The sequence below is a fragment of the Leptopilina boulardi genome, unplaced genomic scaffold (assembly GCF_019393585.1).
Source record: "Leptopilina boulardi isolate dan_hultmark-lab unplaced genomic scaffold, ZJU_Lbou_2.1 LbouV2_229, whole genome shotgun sequence".
Lineage (NCBI taxonomy): Eukaryota > Metazoa > Arthropoda > Insecta > Hymenoptera > Figitidae > Leptopilina > Leptopilina boulardi.
Window position 1 is genome coordinate 897,727 of NW_026137784.1, and position 19,811 is coordinate 917,537.

Consider the following 19,811-nt stretch of genomic DNA (forward strand, 5'->3'; position numbering starts at 1 on the left):
GTTGCTACAGCACATTTAAGGTTTCATCACAATTTTATTTTTAACAGGGTTATGAAACAAGGTAGATGATCCGAAATGTGAAATTTTTAAATACAAATATACTAGCTTCTCATTGGTGGAATTATGGAATATAATTGTCCAAAAAAAAAGAATGTGAATCAGCCTTTAAATCATTGAGCATTTTTGTCCATATAACACAGTTGTATATCGTATATAGTTTATGGCAAATAACGGTTGTAAATTTTGTGGGTTCCGGCTAAGAAATTAATGTGATAATTAATGGAATTGTTGTGCTATTTAAAAATATGGCAATTTTAAACCGCTACAATGACTAGTGTGACAAGAAACATTCAATTACGGGAATTTTGTCTTTTATCTGCCCATCGAACCTTAAAAAACAACCGGTGTCTATCGAGATTTAAGGCGTTGTCATTTACATTTTCTACATCAAAAAAGTGAATATAATTATTCAGAAAAAAAATGTAAATAATTATAATTTAAATAATAGAACGTTTGAAAATTAATTTTTAATCGTCGTTGAGGAATTTATTTGGTTAAAAAAAAAAGTGAGTGAAAGAAAGAGAGACAACAACGTCATGAATGAACGAAACATTATTGAATATACTCCAAGTTTTGTCAGCTGATTAACAGAGAAAAAAAATGACATGTGAGTCACTTGTTCTTATTCAGTGTTCCTTGAGAAGCCGGATCGTTCGTTGATCGTTTGAACCGGTTTTTTATTAAATAAACAAAAAAAAAACCTGCTGGGCGGGAAAAGTGTGAAAAAATTTGTTAGAAGCGAAAAAAAAAAAAAAAAAAAATGGGAAATAAATGCAGTTGTTGTGCATATTCAAGTCCACAACTTGGTCGAAAAGATTTAGGTGGCGATGGTGTTGGTCGTGGTTTAGAGGAACATCTTCCTGATGGTGATATTAGTGTCAATAATCTTCAACATATTAGTGAACGAGAGCCGGAAGTTTGGAATTCCGATCCGTCTTTGCATCCCTGTGCTGGCACCATATTTCTTGAAAGATCCAAACAATCCATTGAAAGTAAACATATTTTTTTTTTTTTATTTTTAAAATCACTTTTTCTCTTTTAATAAATAAATTAACAAGTAATAGTATTCTTTTAAATTATATTCAAAGGCGTTTTATTGATAAAATATTAAAATATAATATTGTTTAGTATTTTCTTAAAGACAGAACATTTTTTTTTTAATTATAAATATAAAACAGTTCATGTTAGCATTGATCTCTATACAACGTTCCAAAGTCTACTTTTATTATAATCTCGGAAAAAAAATCGCAGATTTTAAATATTTGATTATAATCTATTTTAAACACTTGAATTCTGAAGTATATTATTGTTATTTTTATTATTAATATTATTTTAATTAATCATTGCTTTTGTTTTTCATTATTATTGTTTCATCATTAAAATAATAAAATATAATTTTATTTCAAATTTACAGATGGAATGGTAAGAAAAAAGAGTCAACATCAAATTGCTGATATAAGACCATTAAAAAAAAGTAGTAGCTGTAGTACTATTTATTTAGACGATAGTACTGTATCTCAACCAAATTTAAAAAATACTGTTAAATGCGTCGCATTGGCAATATATTATCATATTAAAAATAGAACATCACAGCGTCAAATTGAAATATTTGATGAAAAATTACATCCTCTTACGGTAGGATTTTTACTATTATTTAATAATAATAATAATAATTTTTTCTTAATTTTTGTATTATTTAAATGTAATTATTTTTTAATTGAAATTTTTTAAATGAACAGCTAATTAAATTAATTAAGAAATGAATTTAATTAAAATAGATTTTTTTTTTAAATTAATATTGAATAATTTATTTCTATAGAGAGACGGTGTTGCTGATGATTATGATAAACACAATCCGGAACATAAGCAAATTTATAAATTTGTGAGAACTCTTTTTAATGCGGCACAATTAACAGCTGAATGTGCTATTATAACATTAGTGTATCTCGAACGTTTGCTCACTTATGCGGAAATTGATATAACGCCCGCTAATTGGAAACGAATTGTTCTTGGTGCTATTTTACTAGCTTCAAAAGTATGGGACGATCAGGCTGTGTGGAATGTTGACTATTGTCAAATACTTAAGGACATTACTGTCGAAGATATGTGAGTACATTCAAATTTTTCTTTTCACTATTTAAAAATTCATTATTCTTTATTCAATTTAGTACAGGAAATTAATATTTGCAAAGAAGACACTTGACAACAGATTTTTTCGCTAATTTTTTATTTTATTCATTAAAATTGAATAAAATGGTTTTTTAAAAATTATAATTGAAATTATATTTTTAAAAAAATTGAATCTAATGGATTTATTTTTTTTTTAGGAACGAATTAGAAAGACAATTTTTGGAAATGCTTCAATTCAATATTAATGTTCCTTCCAGTGTGTACGCCAAATATTATTTCGATCTCAGGACACTTGCCGAGGCAAATTCATTGGCTTCGGATTTTTCTTTACCATTGAGTAAAGAAAAAGCCCAAAAACTCGAGGCAATGTCGCGTGTTTATGAAGATAAAATTGCCGCTGAATTTTTACGTAATGGTATTAAAAAATGGTCGAGCCTCGATAATATTTGTTTAGCACCACGTCGAAGTATTGCCATTCTTTCGTAAATTTACAAAAAAAAAAAAAAAAATTGCAATTGAAAAGAAATTAAGAATCTTATTAACATTTTTTCGCGAAAGATGGTTCTTTTTTTCTTGATTATTAAAAAAAAAAAAAAACCAGTGTAATTTATTAAATTTATCTTTTTTTTTAAGTGCTTTGCAAGAAAAGAGAATATAGATTTTTTTTTTGTTTGTTTTTTGGAAAAGTAAAAATTAATTTACTGATATAGAGGGAAGATTTTTTTTAAATCAAAATTTGGCCCAAATTTAGTAATTCAAATAGAAAAATGTGCTAGAACAATTTGGGATCAATTTTTTTAGCTTTGTTGTGCACTATTTTAATTTTGAGAATATTTTTTTTTATAATTTTTTTTTTCCGCCTCCTGTGATGTTCTTTTTACTGCATTTGTTCCACTAATTTTACTTTTAGTCTCTTTTTTAGAGAATGTATTTTTTTTTGTATACACATTTCATTTCGAAGCTTAATTACCGCATATTTTTTTATGTTTTTTTTTCGAGATTTAAAGCTCTTTGAAAAGGCTTTTTATAAAGAAAACGTTAACAAAGAGCTTGTAAATTTGATTTAAAAAGTTTGCTATGTAAACTGACTGATTAGATATTTTGTAAAGCAGAAGGGAAAAAAAAAAAACTTTTATCTTAGTGGGGGGAAAAAATTGGAGATTTTTTTTTCATTATTAAATTAATAATTTCAAAATTTCTAATTGTCCAGTGAAATGATTTTTATTTTATTTTTGTGTATTCGAGAATGAATGTAACGAATCAAAAAGTATATAGTACAAAGAGAATTGAAAACAATAGGAATGCGCCAAGGTTGTTTTTTTTGGCTTGCACCATTATTTTGCTCAATGTTTTTCTTTTTTTTTCGAAAAAAGAAACCGCTTTTTGAGATTTTAAGCGACAAAATTTTTTTTACTCATAACTAAAATTCTCGAGAGGTAAAATTTCTTTTTTCTGCAAATTAATTTACAATTTAATTAAAATTGTTATTAAATTGTAATTTTTTTTTTTGGAAAAATAATTGAAATATTTCAAATATAATTGTGAATTTCAATTAATGAAATTATTTATAAATGGAAATTCAGAACTCTAGGAAAAAAAAAAGATGAAGCTTCCTATTTTTAGATTTACTTAGATGCATTTTAAATACTTAAGCTTAATATTAAAATTAAGTCTTTAGCTTGTAAAAAAAAAAAACTTGCGTGAAAAAAAAGGAAATCATAACCGTCGTGCAATTTGACATATCTGCGAAATGAAAATTCATCAAACTATTATTGTAATGTAATTTTTCCATTTTCGGCCTCGAGAAAATATAATTCAATATTGTTCCTTTATATTTTTAATTTGCCAAGAATGCGCATAAACTATTTTTATATAAACTCAATGAAACTGAATAGAAGAAAATTTTTTGCGTCCTTGCGCAAATAAAATATTGTAAGTATAGTGCGAATCTCGATGTTTTAATACTTCGTATAATATGGCTTATTTTTCTTTTTGTTCTTTAAATTATTAGCTTAAAAACTCGAACAAAAAAAAAAAAGAAAAAAAACGCGTATATTGTAATAAAATAACAGCAATTTCAATCTTCCATCCTGATAACCAACAAAGTTATATAATTTTTTTTTTGCTCTAACATATGTACATGGCCAAATGCGAAATAATAATTAAGGATAGTTAAAAGAAAAAGGAAAAAAAAAATAGTTGTGATAAATTGTTAAGATTATTCGACGATAAGTGATTAGCATTTTGGGACGTTCGATTTATTCGGAAATTCTAATTTTTTCCCTTGTATTCAAAAGTATTTGAAATCAATTTTTTTTATTAATATTATTATTATTTCTTTTTATTATTATTTTATAATAAGTAATAATAATTATCAAATAAGAATTTATCGAGAAAATCAAGCGTCCCCAATAATTTTCTATTCGTGTCGCTATTACTCGAATGCTTCGCGTTTAGAAAGACTGCGATAGTCTCGATTCCATCCGCATAAAAAAAAAAATTGTAATTTTTTTGATGGATTATCTTTGCCAGAGATATTGATCCAACAAAAAAACAATTTTTTTTAAAAATTTTTTTGTAAATATGTGTTTTTTTTTTTTAAACTATACCAATGAATTGTTACAAGCCCTTTCACTTGTATTGTCTTATGCTTTATTAAAGATAGACTTTTTAAAAAATATATATACATATTATATATATATATATAGGTATAAAATATCGTAGAGCATAAAAAAAAAACCGTCTAGAACATTTTGTACAGACTTTTTTAGATATACTTAACTGTGACTTGTTTTTCTGTTTATTGTTCTTTTTTTTTATCACTTTATCATAAATGTAAAATCATTTGAAGGAAGGTTTTTAATGTGTGGTGTATATATTATATTTATACGAAAAATGGGGCCAAGACCAACTTATATAATATTATAATAAAAGCCCTTTTCGATTGTATAATATGCACAAAATGCTTCCTAGTGTTTTTTTTTTTTTTTTGAAAATAATTTAAACCTTTTTTTTAAGAAAAAGGTTTGAACGCAATTAGAAAAAAAAATATGCAGCTTAGCTGTAATATTTGATGGGAGAAGAAATGGAGATTTTATTCTTGATAAGGGCTGGTTTGTAATAATGCATAGCGAGCTTTTTTGCTAATTTTTAATCTTTAGCATTCCATTGTACTTTTTAACCCTTCCAAAAAAAAAAGAACAACTAGTGCCTGAAAGAATTTACACTGTGTACATTAAATATTTATCTCCATTTTTAATTGTACGCTGAAAGTTTTTATCAATTAACTCATAGGTTTAGCAAAAAATTTAAAAATTAAAAAAAAACAAAAAGATTGATTAATTGGGCTCAATAAATAAAATGTACACGAATTTTTCAATTGTGTTTTCATTTTAAATGTAAATTTTTAATTTATTTTAATTATTTCGTTAAAAATTAAAAATCAGAATAAATAATTTATTATTATCTTTCATTTTATTTAAATATATTTTAAACATTTGAAAATGTTTTCCTTCTAATTATTATTTTTATATTAATTAATTATTTATAGAGATGATTTCAGTTTTATAATTTAAATACAGTTTTTTGAATTTAAATTTTAATTGGAAATTTACGAGAGCCAATCAGAATATTCGTTACATAAACGAAATTAAAGAATTGAAAATTCATCCTAACCTTTATGTATAAATATTTAATAAAACAAACGTTAATAATTTTAAGCATAAGAATATAATATAATTATTTTAATTGATTTTGACAATATTTATTAATTAATTATTAATTAAATGTTTAAAAAAAATATTTAAACACTACTCAACCAATCAGATTGAATGGAAAGTTTCCATTTCCGGTTTCTGAGAATTTGAAGTTTTTAATTATTTACTATACAATTGTTTGCTTATTTTTGCAAAATATATTAAATAAATTTAGTTAGAAATAACTAAATTTGATAAAGGATTTCATTTATCTAATAAAAGAATTTCGTTTTTTTATTTATTACAAATTTTAATGTTTCCCGCCATTTTTCAAATTTTGGAAACTTTCGATACATTGGAAAGTTTCCTGCAACGGCGGCTACATTCAGTTGACTTCAGTGAAACGAGTAGGTGTGGGTTAAGTATGATTTTAGCGATTAAATCGGTAATTATATTCATATTTTTTGATATTTCTATTTCATTAATGTAAAATTTAAGTTTTATTATTCATTTGAGATAAAATATGATGAATAATTCGTATAAATATAACCAAAGTTATCATGTTACAAAAATGTTCAAATTCACACCCTTTGTTGTAAAAATATTGGGATAAATTCATTTTCTTGCAAAATCGGTGCTAAATATTTATCTAAAATAGAAAATAAATACATTTTAAGTAATAATTTTAAAGTATTTTTGGAAATACGATCGAATTAGACAAATTGTGTCATAAGCGATTTTTCCTTGACAATAATGTTGGGGTGAGGGGGACATTTTCATCGAAATAAACGATTTTATTTCAGTTTACGGATATAATTTTGGTTTCTAATACAAGTTTACTTTATTTTTTGCTTATAGTTTCATTGCGAAGTGTAACATTATCTGAAAATATTCCAAGATTACTGAAATGTTAAATAAATCCAAGATGGCGGCTAATGCTAAAAATCGGCGAAACAATTTATGCAAAATAATTTGAGAGCAGAATTTTTCAGTCAAAAAGGTATTTATTGTAATTTATAATTATTGCATTATCTATTATTTACTTGTATAGTTTGTCAAAAATTTCGGAAAATGTATATAATTGAAAATTCCGAAAATTCATAAAATTGCTTTAATTGAAAGTAAGGTTATGATTACAAAAAAAAACAATATAGTATTAAAATACATTTTTTTTTTAGTTTTATTTTGTACAAACCGCATCAAGAATAATAAATACTTAAAGATATCAATTATTATACAAAATAAATATTTTCAAAATAACAATCTAAACGTAATATATAAAATACTTTTTTAAAAAAAAATTAAAATGAAATGCCAGTGAAAATTATTAATAAAACTATAAATTACTGAAAATTTATATTTATTTTGTCATAAAAATTTTACTAAAATAATTAAGACCAACGGAAGTGATAGCTAACAGTAAAAAAAGCCATCCCCATGTATTGTAACTATTTTTTTTATTTGTTGAAATAATTGATTTAGTAACTTTTTGCGATAAATTGGTAATTTTATTCGTACCTTTTAAAATATCGATTCTTTTTAATATATCAATTACTTCCTCCATTGTTTTTGCTTTTTGAATTAAAATTTCATCTTCAATATGTTTATCAAAATGTTTCATTAATTTATCAATAATTTCCTTTTCACTTGGTGAAATGTCTAAATATTTGGCACCAATTGCATGTTTAAAAAAATAATTTGCCATTGATAATTGACATTTTTTTGTATATTTTCCCGTTTCTAAATTTTTTACAAATAAATCTTGTATATCGGAACTCCAATAAAATGAAAGAAATGCTTCTTTCATTTCATCATAGGTACCATATCCACGATCATTTAACCAAATTGCCGCATATTTACGAAGTGAATTAACAAAATGATTTTGTTTCTCATCCTCATTAAGATTCTCTTCAGTTGCATAAAATTCAAAATTTTCTATAAAAAGTGCTGGATGCACTGGATCTCGCATTCCACAGAATTTTAAATTTTTTATTGGTCTAAATTTGTTTGATGAATTTTTTTTATCATGATCGTCGTAATTAATTTTTAATTCTTCAATTCTATTAGATAATTTCATATTGTCATTTTTTTCATTCTCCTTCTCTGAATCAAATTGATTATCATTTTTTAATTCTTGAATTGTATCAAAAAATTCATGTTTTTCGTGTTCATCATGATTAAGTTTATCGATTTTTAATTGTTCAATTTTATTCGATTCATTATTATCATTTTTTTCATCTTGTTGAATTTCATCAAGAAATTCACTATTGTTAAGCTTCTCCTGATTTTTAATTTCATCAAATTTTATTTGACAATTAATTTTCTGCTCTTCATTTTTGTCACTGTTTTTTCCCTCAGACATTTTTTTTTTCTAATGAAATTGATTTCTGTCTTCTGAAAAAATTTATTAATTTTCAATTAATTTCGTAAAAAATTAAAAACAATCTAGAAAATTAAATTAAATTTTTAAAATAAATAATAATTAATTAAACAATATAATTAGAAATATTATTATTTTAGAAGTAAAAAATTACCTTTGTTTTCCTTTGATTATAAAAGTCAAATTTTTCTCAACTATCAACAAATTGTTGTAAAGTTTCACAATTTATGAACACACCGGCGTAAAGTCTAATATCGAATGAAATCGTTGTCCGGAAACATCAGGAGTTTTAAAAATAGAACACTAATTCCTATTTTAAGACAAAGAACGTTCAGCTGCCCTTAATTTTTTTGTTTTTTAATTACAAATTTTATTTAAAATTGAAAATATTAAATTTATTTTTCTTTTATCACTAACAATAAATAATTATAAAACCAAAAAAATATTTAAGAAATAAAATAATTTTTTTATTTTAAGAAATAATTACAGAAACTTTGTCAACTCGTATAAATGTTAAATAAAAATATGCAACCTTTTTGTTTTACAATATTTTCAAAATATTCAACGCTTGGAAATATTCTACTATTTAAGTATATGTATTTCCATTAAAAAGAAAATTCTTTACAAAAGTGTGCATCCTTTTTTGTTTTTCTTTTTTAAATAAAAATATAAAAATTTTTCAATTAAACTTCAAACTTTTAGTGATAGTTTGGATTTAATGGATCATATTTTTCCACTGCCTTATCCCAAACTGTGTAAATTGTACAGAAATTTTCATTTAAAAATCTCAATATATGTTTTTTTTTGTAAAATTTTTGTTCATAATAACAGACAATTAAATCGTTAACAGCAATACAACGACTTTCACAAAATTCGATTTCATCGATTTTTTCTTTACACATTAAACAAACAATTTGTTCATTATTATTAGAAATTAAATAACGATATTCTGTATCCTCAAATATTGAACATGTTACAATAGCACAAGGTTTAATTAAATCCTCTTGAATACAGTACAAAAGTTGCCCGGCAATTAATTTTCTATATGTTTTAAATGTATGACACGTGGTAACAATTAATTGTCTTCCATTTTGTTTGGCAATTGTCACTGGTCCCATTACTTCATAATCTTTTTTTTTCTCTTTAATATCAGTGAAAATTAAATAAATTTTCGTTGGTACATCAGTTAAAAAATGTGTTTCATTCTCATCGCAACCAACATTAAAATTTCTTATATCTGACATTGAATTTTTATAACTCAATGTATGTAATGGCCATAATTTTGTTGTTAAACATCTATATGAAGTTTGACCTTCTTTTTTAATTATATCATATTTATTATTTAAACAATCTTTCCATGTGCCAGTTCGACTTTTTGTCGCCAATGAGGAACTAAAAAAATTCAACGACAATTTTTTATTTAAATTATAATTAAGATCAGAAATTTCTAAATTTCTCAAAATTTGTAAAACATCATCAATACATTTTGGATGATTTGAATATAATTTTTGTTGAATATACGTATCAAAATGTTCGCTGAGTAAATCAATTAAAATTTCTTCTGATGGTATATTGTTTAAAAATTTTGCCTCCATAGCGTATTTATGAAAATAAGTAATTTTCGATAATTTTATTTGTTTTTCATTGTATTTTCCATTTTTTAAAAATGTTATAAAACGATATTGATCTTCTTTATTCCAAAAAAAATTCACAAATGAATTACGTAATTCTTCGTAAGTTTTTTTATAGCCATGAATTTTTAGCCATTCATTGGCTTCATTTGTAAGCGCTTGTCCTAAGAAATATTGTTTTTCATAATCGTTTAAATTTTCTTGATTTGCAAAAAATTCAAAATTCTCGATAAAACGCATTGGATGTGTAAAATCATTTCTTCCGGAGAATTTTAAATTTTCAAATGGATTAAATTTAATTCTTGTTTCTTTAATCTTAAAATTTGTCATAGTTTCTTCAATTTTTTGCAATTTATTCACAATTGAATCTAGTATTTTGGATTTTTCATTAAAACAGTCGAATTTAAGTTCATCAATATTTCTGAAAATTAAAAAATCATAAAATTATAAACTTAAAAAAAGTTTAAAATAAAAAAATTTTTCTTTAATAACTTACTTTTGCTCACAGTGAGAAGAAACAAGTTCTAGTTCTGATTTTTGTTGAATATTTTTATCCTCAACTTGAGATGTATGCGAAGAATGCAATTGAGATGAAATTAATTGAAAATTTAATTTGTCGTGAATAATATTTTTATCATCATTTTCAGTTTCTTTATCTATTTTGTTTAAAGAATTTTGAGTTGTTAAAGGATCAATTTGCAAATTTGAATTTTCAAAAGGAATATTTTTTTTATCCTTTAAATTATTATTATCATCATCATCATATTGAAGAGAGTCACAAAAATCATTTTTCAAATTTGATTTATTTAGAACGATATTTTTATCGTCATTCAAATTGTGATCTTTTTTTATGTCATCAGGATTTAAGAATTCGAGAAATGAATTTTGAGAATCAAATAAAGAAAGCAATTTTTTGCGAGTAGACAAAGTTGATTCACAATTTTGAGGACTTTCAATTTCATGATAACACGATGATGAACACTGATGATCCTAAAAAAAATTAATTGATATATTACAAAAATTAAAATTATAGTAGATATTATTTTTTTTTTAATTAGAAAATTTTTAAATAATACATTTGTTTTTGTATAATAAAAATTATTACAAATATTTTTGTTTAAGACAAAAAAAAAATATATAAATTTTTTTTAAATATAAAATAAAATCACCTGCGTATCAATGAAATGAACTGAAATATTATTATTTTGAGATGAATCATCATTGGAGTGATTTTCGAATGTCAATGTAAATAAACTAGAAAATCCTAGTTTTTTTAAACTTTGTTTTGAATAATCTGTGATAACAATTTCATGAAGAGATAATGGAATATTTAAAATTGAAATTACAGTTGCCCTTTTGTTAATTTTAATAAAATCTGTAGGCTTTCTTTCACGACAACACACGGTACAAAATAATAATCCATATGGCTGAAACATATATAATTTTTTCGATATACTTTTTTTTTTTATTATTTTTTATAATTATTTTAATTTATTTTAATTTTAAATATAATTATTTTTATATACTCACGCCTATGCATTTATCACATAAAATGATAAAATTCTTGCAGAATTTGTGTAATTTTAATTCATTTACATATTTATAATTGCATAATGAGCAAGTAAAACTTTGTTTAAGATATGAAATTTCAAAAGCGTAAATAAATTTATTATTCATTGCTTTTGTTCCCTCAATACTATTATTTTCAAGTAGTAAATCATAATATTTATCTTTCGAAATTCTTGACAATGACACTCGATTAAATTCTAATTCCGATTTATCTAAACTTTTTAATAATATTCTTTTCAAATTATTAACTGTCATTGATTTATATTCCGACATCAATATAATCAAAGGTGGATTAAGTTTATTACTAATCGCCGTGTAAGAAAAAGTGAGTTTTTTCATTTCATTATTTTCCACTGCTTCTTCCTCCATATTTAATTTATTTATAAAAACGTGTGTCTAATTTGTTTTTATTCAAAATCTGAAAAATATTGGAATTTTCTTTTGAGATTTATTCCAAAAAATTAAAAAAACACGTGTAGATTTTCAATTTTAAGGTTATGAAATCGATTTTTACAAGATAAATAGAAAATTATTTTACAAAATTTTAAAGTTAATGAAACCTTAATTAAAATAGTAGAAAAAAATTATATTTATTATAATATCGATTAATCAGAAATGATAAACAAACCTTATTTTGTCGATTGTTTGTGATCACATGTTCGGACTATGCGGCAGAGAGAAATTGTTTTCATTTTAAATATCATCTAAGATACAGATAATTTGAGATAAAATTCAGATTATTTCTTCGTAAAGAGGGAAATCCCTATTTAAAAAATAAGTTTTATAAAGAAAATTTTTGATCATTTATTTTTTGTTTTAAAATTTTTCATTGTTGTTTTAATATATTGTTAATTTTAGCATATATAGAAAAACAATGAAAATAATTATTTTCAGATAATTTTTTTGTTTCAAATTTAAATATTGGCAACACTGGAGTGCGTGCGCATCTAATTTTTTTTTTAAATTTAAAAGCAAAATTTTATTAATATTAAAATTAATTATTAATTAATAAAATTAATATTCAATTATAAAATAATTTTCTTTTTTTTTCAATTTATAGATAACATTACGTGAAGGATGGGTGTTTGTTGCGGAGCTGCTCCTGGAGGAGATCTTGCATTGCTGAGTCGCAGTTCAATGTAAGTTGATTATAAATTTTTTTCCCTTTAATTTTAATATTTTAAGATATTATATTTACCAAATTAATTTAATTAAATAAAATAAAACCATTAAAAAAGTATTAATAGTTGTAATAAATAAAAAATTAATTCGAATTCTAATATTTAATAATAATAATTACAATAATGTAATTAATAATATTTAGGATTTTAAATATTTTATTTTACACGTATAACATAATTAATTACTATATATTTTTTTTCAGGCAGTTGGTCCAGCAGAGGAAGGATTATCATAATTTAAAATGAGGATATGCTGTCATCGTAACTTTTACACGTCTCAGAAATTCTCCCTTATAGGTGAGTTTTTTTTTCAAAATTTTTCAGAAATATCAATAAATAAAATAAATTATTATGATATATATATATAAATGATGAGAGAATAATAAATTTTAATATTTATAAATAAATTATTTAAAAATTATTTGATTATATATTAAGAATTTTTAATATTTTATTTTATACATTTATTACATTTTTTCAGGTATACAAAAGAAAGAAGTCCTTTTATAAAAAGGATATGCTGTCATCGTATCTTTGACACTAAAAATTCCCTCATATAGGTGAGTATTTTTCAATTATAGTTAATTTTATATACAAATTTAAAAATTAAAAATTACTTAAAAATTATTAACTGGGTGCAATTATTTTTTTAATTAATTAAATTTGATTTAATTGATTAAAAAAATAATTAAACCGGCATTTAATGAGAAAATAATTGTATAATTTAATTTCTTAATAATTTTTCTTTTTCAGCTCCATTCCAATTTTCCAAATATCTGAAGAGACTAGGAGGGATGTGGAAGAAGAAAAGTGGCCCCAGCATATATGTTTTTTTTAATAAATTTTTTTTTCTTTTTTCTTATTTTTTTTTTTATATTTTTTTTTTGAGCTCTCGACCTCACGCAGAAGTGCGAGCAAGAAAGAGGGATCTTCGGGAACTGGTCCAGAAGCGCTCGAGAGTGGCAATGACGTTATTGTCCCGACGAGGGATGATTCGCCGATCGATGAGTCTTTTTTTTTTATTTAACCCCTTCCCTGTTTAAAACAGTTTTTTTTATAAATTCAGTTAAAATTGATTAATTAATTTAATTAATTAATTATTTAATTAATTAATTATTTAATTAATTAATTAATTATTTAATTAATTAATTAATTATTTAATTAATTAATTAATTATTTAATTAATTAATTAATTAATTAATTTTTTTATATATTCATAATTTTGAAATTTCCTTGACTTAAAAGAATTTAATGTATATTTAGAAACGTTTGAAAAAAAGTAGATATATTGATCCAAATAAAATATTTAAAAAAAAAAAAACAGGGAAGGAATTCTACAACATAGTGACACGATTGACAAAATTTATTATTTTCTAGTATTTTTTTTTTAGGAGTAATCTAAAAAAATAGTGATATTTTCGGAAATTTAGCCCCTTAAAATTTGTAACACTCCCCACATCCTAAAGTATTACATATTTTGTGGATTACTACCTTAATACTACGTAAATTAATATTTTTGTCAATGTTTTTTTTACACTGTTTATATTTATATTATTTATTTACTTGTATATGTTCAATAATTTTAATAATTTTTCTTTTTGATTCAAAATAATTTTTTATTTCTATTAAAAAAAGTAATTTTAAATTAAAATTTCATTAACTTTAAATAATTTAATTAATTAATTTTATTGACAACTTGGATTTTAATTTTGTATTTAATTCTCAACAATTAATGCATGTGAAATTAAGTTTTTTAAAATTATTTCTTAATAATGGTTTTCTTTTCAGAAAAGATCGCTCAGGTGACGGTTGCGTCCCGGGACGTTAATCCTAGTGTAGGTCATTTGCACCTGGGCGGTATTAGTTTCGTTTGGAATAGAAAAATAGGTAGGGAAATTCGGGAAAAATAGTCATTTTTGTTCGGTTTTAAATATAGCAATAGGTAGGGAAATCGGGTAAAAAATGTAAGTAAAAAATAAGTAACTGGAGTACCAGTGAAAATTTAATTTATTTCTATTGTCACTATGTTGTCTTTTATATTTTAATGTTTTATGTATGTATATGTTTTGTAAATGTTTTGTTTAATTCTTGATCATTATTTTCAGTTGAATCATCGTGGTGAGAAATAATATTTATTTTAAATTATAATTATTTATTTGTTCAGAAATTTGTAATTCTAATATTTAATATTATTAATCTATTAATGTATATTTATTTATTATACTATATTTATATATGAAACTTTTAATACTGTTACAAAAAAATGAAATTATATTTTACTATCTCTTTACACAAATTAGTTAATATTTTAATTAATTTGATTTATTTTTTTAACACTTTTAGTATAAATTAATATTTAAATTAGACAAAATGTTAACTATTTGTGAATTTAGAGAATACTTAAATTTTAATAATTTTAAATTATAAATTTTTTTAATTTATCTACTATTAAACATTTTTCGGATATTTTTTTCTATTAATTTTTTTTATTCGCGATCATTTAAATCGCAGCTGTTTTATTTCTTTTTTTACTGTGAGTGTTGTTAATATTTCATTGCAAATTTCTTTTGTAAATTTTTGTATAATTTTTTTTTAATTCAGCATTGCGATCGGTTAAATCGCAGCTGTTTAATTTTTTTTTTTTTTACTGTGAGTGTTAAAAATATTTTGAGTAAGTACAATTTTCGGATTATTAAATTTACTTCAATATTTTGAGACATGGTATTTATTGTGTAAATAAATTTGAGGCACTTTTTTTTATAAACAATAACAATCATTTTTAAAATGATTCAGTTCAGTCGATTAAAAAAATATCACACGATATGTATATTAAACATATGAAATTAGATGTAAACTATTAAATGCAAATTTGTACAATCTAGTATGCCCAAATTTTTTATACAAATCATTTCAAAGAAAGTTCTTTAATTCTTTGTAAAAGAATTTTTGCAATATTCACTTTTTTCCCCTTTGAATCATAATCTGAAAAAATAAAAATTGAAATTTTTTTAAATATTTTTTTTAACAATTATGAAATAAGTAAAAAATAATAAATAATTATTATTACCCTCGTAGTAAACTAATTCACATAAATCTCGACAATCTGGATTGTCATTTAAAAGTTGTTTTAAAGTTCTATAAAAAGATTTGCCAATTTCTTTTTTGAACTCTCTATAAGTGTCTAAAAAAAAAAGAATAATTTTTTTAAATAATTATTAAAAGATTTAAAGTAAAATATGTAAAAAATCGTAATAATAATAACTAACTAGAATATCTGTGGGATTGTTGTTGAACTTCAAAAAATGTCAATAAAGGTGATGCGCCTTCAGTAACAACATGAACAGTATTTTCCTTTACATTTCCAATTCCACCGGGAATTATTTTATAAAATGTATTTTGATATTGACGTTTACTAACACCTGCTCTATTCTGAGTTACTCCATCTTTATCATATTTAATATCCTTTAACATAATACACCAAATAAAAAATAATATAATACACTGAAAAAAAAATTTATTTGATTCATATACTCGATTACTTGACTATTATCAAATAAATATTTATTTGTATCAAATAATTATTATTTGAGTCAATTAAATGGTATTTGTTTCAAGTACAAAAATTATTGGTTCAAATACAATTTTATTTTATTCAAATAAAAATTATTTGGTTCAAATAAAAATTATTTGGTTCAAATAAATATTTATTTGATAATACTCAAGTAATGGAGTATTTGAATCAAATAAATTTTTTTTTTCAGTGTAATAATAAATTTTGTAAATAGAATTTAAAAATAATATTAATTTTTATTTACATTTGGTATAGCTTCAAGCCAATTATTCGATGATTCTTTTAAATCAGGAGGAGTATAAAAAGAAGATGGAACAAGAATGAATAATTTTTTCACAGGAAATGACACATTATGATGATCTTCAAACTTTTCAATCCTCCCTATGAGACCTAGTGAAGAAAAAATAATAATACATTTTAATAATTTAAATCTATGATAAAATAATTTGTATTTAAATTAATTATTATAATTTAAATATTTTAAATTATATATAATAAAAAATTTCAAACCTTCATTTTGTTTTCCGTCTGATGGAAGAATAATTTTTAAATATCCAAAAAAATAACTACAAGCCATTGAACTTCCATAATCTAAACCGTTTAGTTCATAAAAAGCTTCAAGTTTTTGTGCTCTGCATTCATTCTATAAATATAAAAATTAATAATATATTTACGTCTTTTTTTGTAGCTATAACATTATAATTTATTTAAAAAAATTTATTTAGTACTTACGAGTTTTATACAGTTTATCAAAAAATATGAAAAACAAAGTGCACAAAAAAAGGCGATAATATAATAAGTAATTTTTTTATCATCAATAAATAATTCTGATTTTTTCTCTATTAAAAATGAAAACGATGCCACACCATTATGAAAATTGTTAATTAGAGCCTGAAAAAATATAAAAATAATAATTTAAATTAAATTCGAAATTTTCATTTTATTGATAAATTTGAAAATTTTGAAATTATAAAATAATTTTCTATACTCACCAAAAAAGAAACAATACAAAAAACAAATACTATAGATGATGTGTTATTTAATGAAAAAGATGCTTTAATAATTTTCATGAAATTTCCTTCATATTCAATATTAATTTTTATCAATCCGTTAAAAAAATATGATAATCGATTCATAAATTCCAATATTATAAAAATTGTTGTTGTCATAATTAGAATGTAAACTGAAAATTTTACAAAACATTAAACAACTGTATTATTGTAAAAAAAAGAAGTAATTAATTATTTAATTAATAAATTTAGTAAAATTATTAGACTTACTAGTTTCTAAAAATATCTTGGTGGAATTTGCCTTGTACAAAGAGAAAATTGACACTTAAAACAAAATAATATAAATGAAATTATTTTAATTAAAAAATTAAATTTTTAAAATAAATTAATATAGAATTGAAAATTAAATTTACCAATTATAGAAAAAATCATGAAAATTAATGAAAACGTAATATTACGTTCCGGTTCTTTCAACATTAAATCTTCTTCAGTGGAATTATTCAACATTTTTGATTTTCGATTAAAGCTGAAATAATTAAAAATTTTTAATTAAAAGAATGTAAATTTTAAAAAAAATATAGACTTTTCTGTTAGTAAATTTGAATAATAGAATTTTTTTCTCAATTTGAGAATTAAAATATTTTGTCTATTTTTAAAGAAATATATACAATATAAAAATATTTACTCACCTTTTGTAATTTTGATATTATTTAAATTAATATTTCAATTTTGTTGTTCAAGAATCCAAAATTTTAGGTATCTAATTTTTTCTTTAGACCGCAATGAATTCGTGTAGTTTATCTAATCAAAAATGTAATTAAAATCCTTATATGTGTAGCTATTTATCGCAAAACTAAGTATACGAAAATATATTTTTTCTCTTCTGCTACATATAGCTAACTGATATTTCACGACAAACTCGATTCCCTTCTATGTTCAGGTTCTATGGTGTCTAAAAATAGCAATGTAAATTAATCAAATTTCTTTTAGAAATAAATAGAATTTAAATTTTTAATCTAACAAAAATAATATATATAAATTTTTCTTTTGCAAAAATATAAATTTTAATTATTATTAAAATAATTGTAATTTTTGATTTCTCTATTTTACTATTTATAAAAGTAATAAAAAAAGATATTTTAAGAATCTTTTTTTTTTGTTATTTTGCTAATTATTGTTTATTGAACAATAAAGAAGACATTGAACTCCTTTCTTTATTGATTGAAATCAACATCATGCAACTTGAGTTAAAATGTGTCAAGTTTATTTCGAGAAATTTCTCATGCTATTCCATTAATATTCCCGTTCTCTTTTAAAAAGAAAACTTTCAATTTTTAAATTACTCTCGTTACAAAATTTTGTAATTTTCTATTCAAATTTCCATGGTATAACAAATTTTATATTAATATTTTGTAACAAAAGATACATATATCCTTTCTAAAAAAGAGATAGATATTTATAATTTTAGTGATTCAGACGTGCAATACGTTTTACGTCACTAAAAATTGAGTCATTTTTTTTTTATTATACATTGTCATATATTCGGAAAAAAAATTTCTCTCCGGGCATTATTTACAAGACAAAATCCGTTATAAAATTTGTCGTGAGAAACAGAAAGGACGAGTATTTAAATTTCAATTCAATATAATAAAACGGAAATTCAGGTATAGGTGAAAAGGGACAAGGGCAAATTTGTCGGTTGCTTCAACAAAACGTACTTTTAACGTATAGTCATGAAGATTCTCTCAAAGTGCAACGTTGCCAGATATTATTTCTCGCCTTTCAAACGACTTTTGCAATTTGCTTTCGTATTATAAACTTTCTAATTCTCATGGAACAAAATATATACCAATTATCATTTGAGCTAAAAAATTATATTTCTCGATTTTATTTTAATCTTGAATATACAAATTGAATCATGTATTGTCCTCGGAATAATTTAATGAAAAATAAATTGGCTATAAACAATTGCAAACAATTATAACGAATTATATTAAACAATTGCAATATAGAACAAAGATTCAGTTTTTTTTTATATATAACAAAAAAAAAAGTTTCAACCTGATTATAGAAATAATAATACCAATAACAAAAACCGTTATCAATCGTTTGTTTCTCTATTTTCTAACATAACCTCAAAATTCCATTCACAAAAATAGCCAATATACAATTTATATTCATTGTTTTCCATTGTATTTAGAAATTATTTAAATAATTCATTGTTTTGTATATAAATATTAAAAAGAAAGAAAATTTGACAACACTGTATTTTAGAAGATGACGTTACGCAGCAGCTGATGAAAGCGTCATTAAAAAAAAAGGAGGAAAATAATGGAAGGGATGACCGAAGAACATTTTACTACGCGGGAACTACTCTTTCAATAAATTATCGATTTTCTTAAAAAATTGCAATTTTTTATATTTTCTTTCTTTCAAATTATCTCGATAATAATTGTAAATATTAATAATATAATAAATAGTATAAAATAAATAGATAAATAATGGAAAATATTATTTTTCATTGGAACTATTTTTTGCACCAACCGCGTAGTAATACCACGAACCATGAAAGCGTCACCTATAA

The 19,811-nt window shown here is 22.6% G+C and overlaps 4 protein-coding genes and 1 long non-coding RNA gene across 6 annotated transcripts; 2 read left to right on the forward strand and 3 right to left on the reverse strand.

Annotated features, from left to right (window-relative positions):
* The first annotated feature begins 218 nt into the window (after positions 1-218).
* Positions 219-5,561, forward strand: LOC127280182 (cyclin-Y). The gene is made up of 4 exons (XM_051303063.1): positions 219-1,052; positions 1,475-1,695; positions 1,880-2,166; positions 2,388-5,561. Exons 1-4 carry the CDS (start codon positions 821-823, stop codon positions 2,674-2,676), a joined length of 1,029 nt encoding a protein of 342 aa, XP_051159020.1. The 5' UTR covers positions 219-820; the 3' UTR covers positions 2,677-5,561.
* Positions 5,562-6,292: 731 nt separating this feature from the next.
* Positions 6,293-16,611, forward strand: LOC127280196 (uncharacterized). 2 transcript variants are annotated; one of them, XR_007842802.1, is made up of 6 exons: positions 6,293-6,330; positions 6,744-6,885; positions 12,526-12,604; positions 12,850-12,943; positions 13,128-13,206; positions 13,400-13,522. It is a non-coding gene; the product is annotated as an uncharacterized LOC127280196 (long non-coding RNA). The 2 variants fall into 2 exon arrangements; XR_007842801.1 differs by lacking the exons at positions 6,293-6,330; positions 12,850-12,943; positions 13,128-13,206; positions 13,400-13,522 and adding an exon at positions 16,473-16,611 and having other exon boundaries at positions 6,674-6,885.
* On the reverse strand, positions 7,209-8,682 carry LOC127280186 (uncharacterized). Its single transcript, XM_051303068.1, has 2 exons — positions 8,420-8,682; positions 7,209-8,279 (listed from the first exon to the last, which is right to left on the reverse strand). Exon 2 carries the CDS (start codon positions 8,245-8,247, stop codon positions 7,246-7,248), a length of 1,002 nt encoding a protein of 333 aa, XP_051159025.1. The 5' UTR covers positions 8,248-8,279; positions 8,420-8,682; the 3' UTR covers positions 7,209-7,245.
* LOC127280170 (GRIP and coiled-coil domain-containing protein-like) lies at positions 8,711-12,157 on the reverse strand. The gene is made up of 5 exons (XM_051303043.1): positions 12,094-12,157; positions 11,427-11,883; positions 11,066-11,323; positions 10,393-10,886; positions 8,711-10,317 (listed from the first exon to the last, which is right to left on the reverse strand). Exons 2-5 carry the CDS (start codon positions 11,832-11,834, stop codon positions 8,964-8,966), a joined length of 2,514 nt encoding a protein of 837 aa, XP_051159000.1. The 5' UTR covers positions 11,835-11,883; positions 12,094-12,157; the 3' UTR covers positions 8,711-8,963.
* Positions 15,354-19,639, reverse strand: LOC127280181 (stimulator of interferon genes protein homolog). Its single transcript, XM_051303062.1, has 11 exons — positions 19,311-19,639; positions 17,917-18,179; positions 17,641-17,753; positions 17,498-17,551; positions 17,210-17,400; positions 16,950-17,108; positions 16,728-16,860; positions 16,462-16,607; positions 15,913-16,108; positions 15,714-15,827; positions 15,354-15,628 (listed from the first exon to the last, which is right to left on the reverse strand). The coding sequence occupies exons 3-11, from the start codon at positions 17,732-17,734 to the stop codon at positions 15,552-15,554; spliced, it is 1,164 nt and encodes a 387-aa protein (XP_051159019.1). The 5' UTR covers positions 17,735-17,753; positions 17,917-18,179; positions 19,311-19,639; the 3' UTR covers positions 15,354-15,551.
* Between the last annotated feature and the right edge of the window lie 172 nt (positions 19,640-19,811).

Excerpts from the sequence above, each read along its gene's own strand:
- LOC127280182 (XM_051303063.1), top strand. The coding sequence starts at position 821 with ATGGGAAATAAATGCAGTTGTTGTGCATATTCAAGTCCACAACTTGGT. Across the intron at positions 1,053-1,474 it reads ATCCAAACAATCCATTGAAA|ATGGAATGGTAAGAAAAAAG; the intron begins GTAAACATATTT and ends TCAAATTTACAG. Across the intron at positions 2,167-2,387 it reads GACATTACTGTCGAAGATAT|GAACGAATTAGAAAGACAAT; the intron begins GTGAGTACATTC and ends TTTTTTTTTTAG.
- LOC127280186 (XM_051303068.1), bottom strand. The coding sequence starts at position 8,247 with ATGTCTGAGGGAAAAAACAGTGACAAAAATGAAGAGCAGAAAATTAAT.
- LOC127280170 (XM_051303043.1), bottom strand. The coding sequence starts at position 11,834 with ATGGAGGAAGAAGCAGTGGAAAATAATGAAATGAAAAAACTCACTTTT. Across the intron at positions 11,324-11,426 it reads TATGTGATAAATGCATAGGC|CCATATGGATTATTATTTTG; the intron begins GTGAGTATATAA and ends TATATGTTTCAG. Across the intron at positions 10,887-11,065 it reads TTCATTTCATTGATACGCAG|GATCATCAGTGTTCATCATC; the intron begins GTGATTTTATTT and ends AATTTTTTTTAG.
- LOC127280181 (XM_051303062.1), bottom strand. The coding sequence starts at position 17,734 with ATGTTGAATAATTCCACTGAAGAAGATTTAATGTTGAAAGAACCGGAA. Across the intron at positions 17,552-17,640 it reads CATGATTTTTTCTATAATTG|TGTCAATTTTCTCTTTGTAC; the intron begins GTAAATTTAATT and ends TTTTGTTTTAAG. Across the intron at positions 16,109-16,461 it reads GGCTTGAAGCTATACCAAAT|GATATTAAATATGATAAAGA; the intron begins GTAAATAAAAAT and ends ATTATGTTAAAG.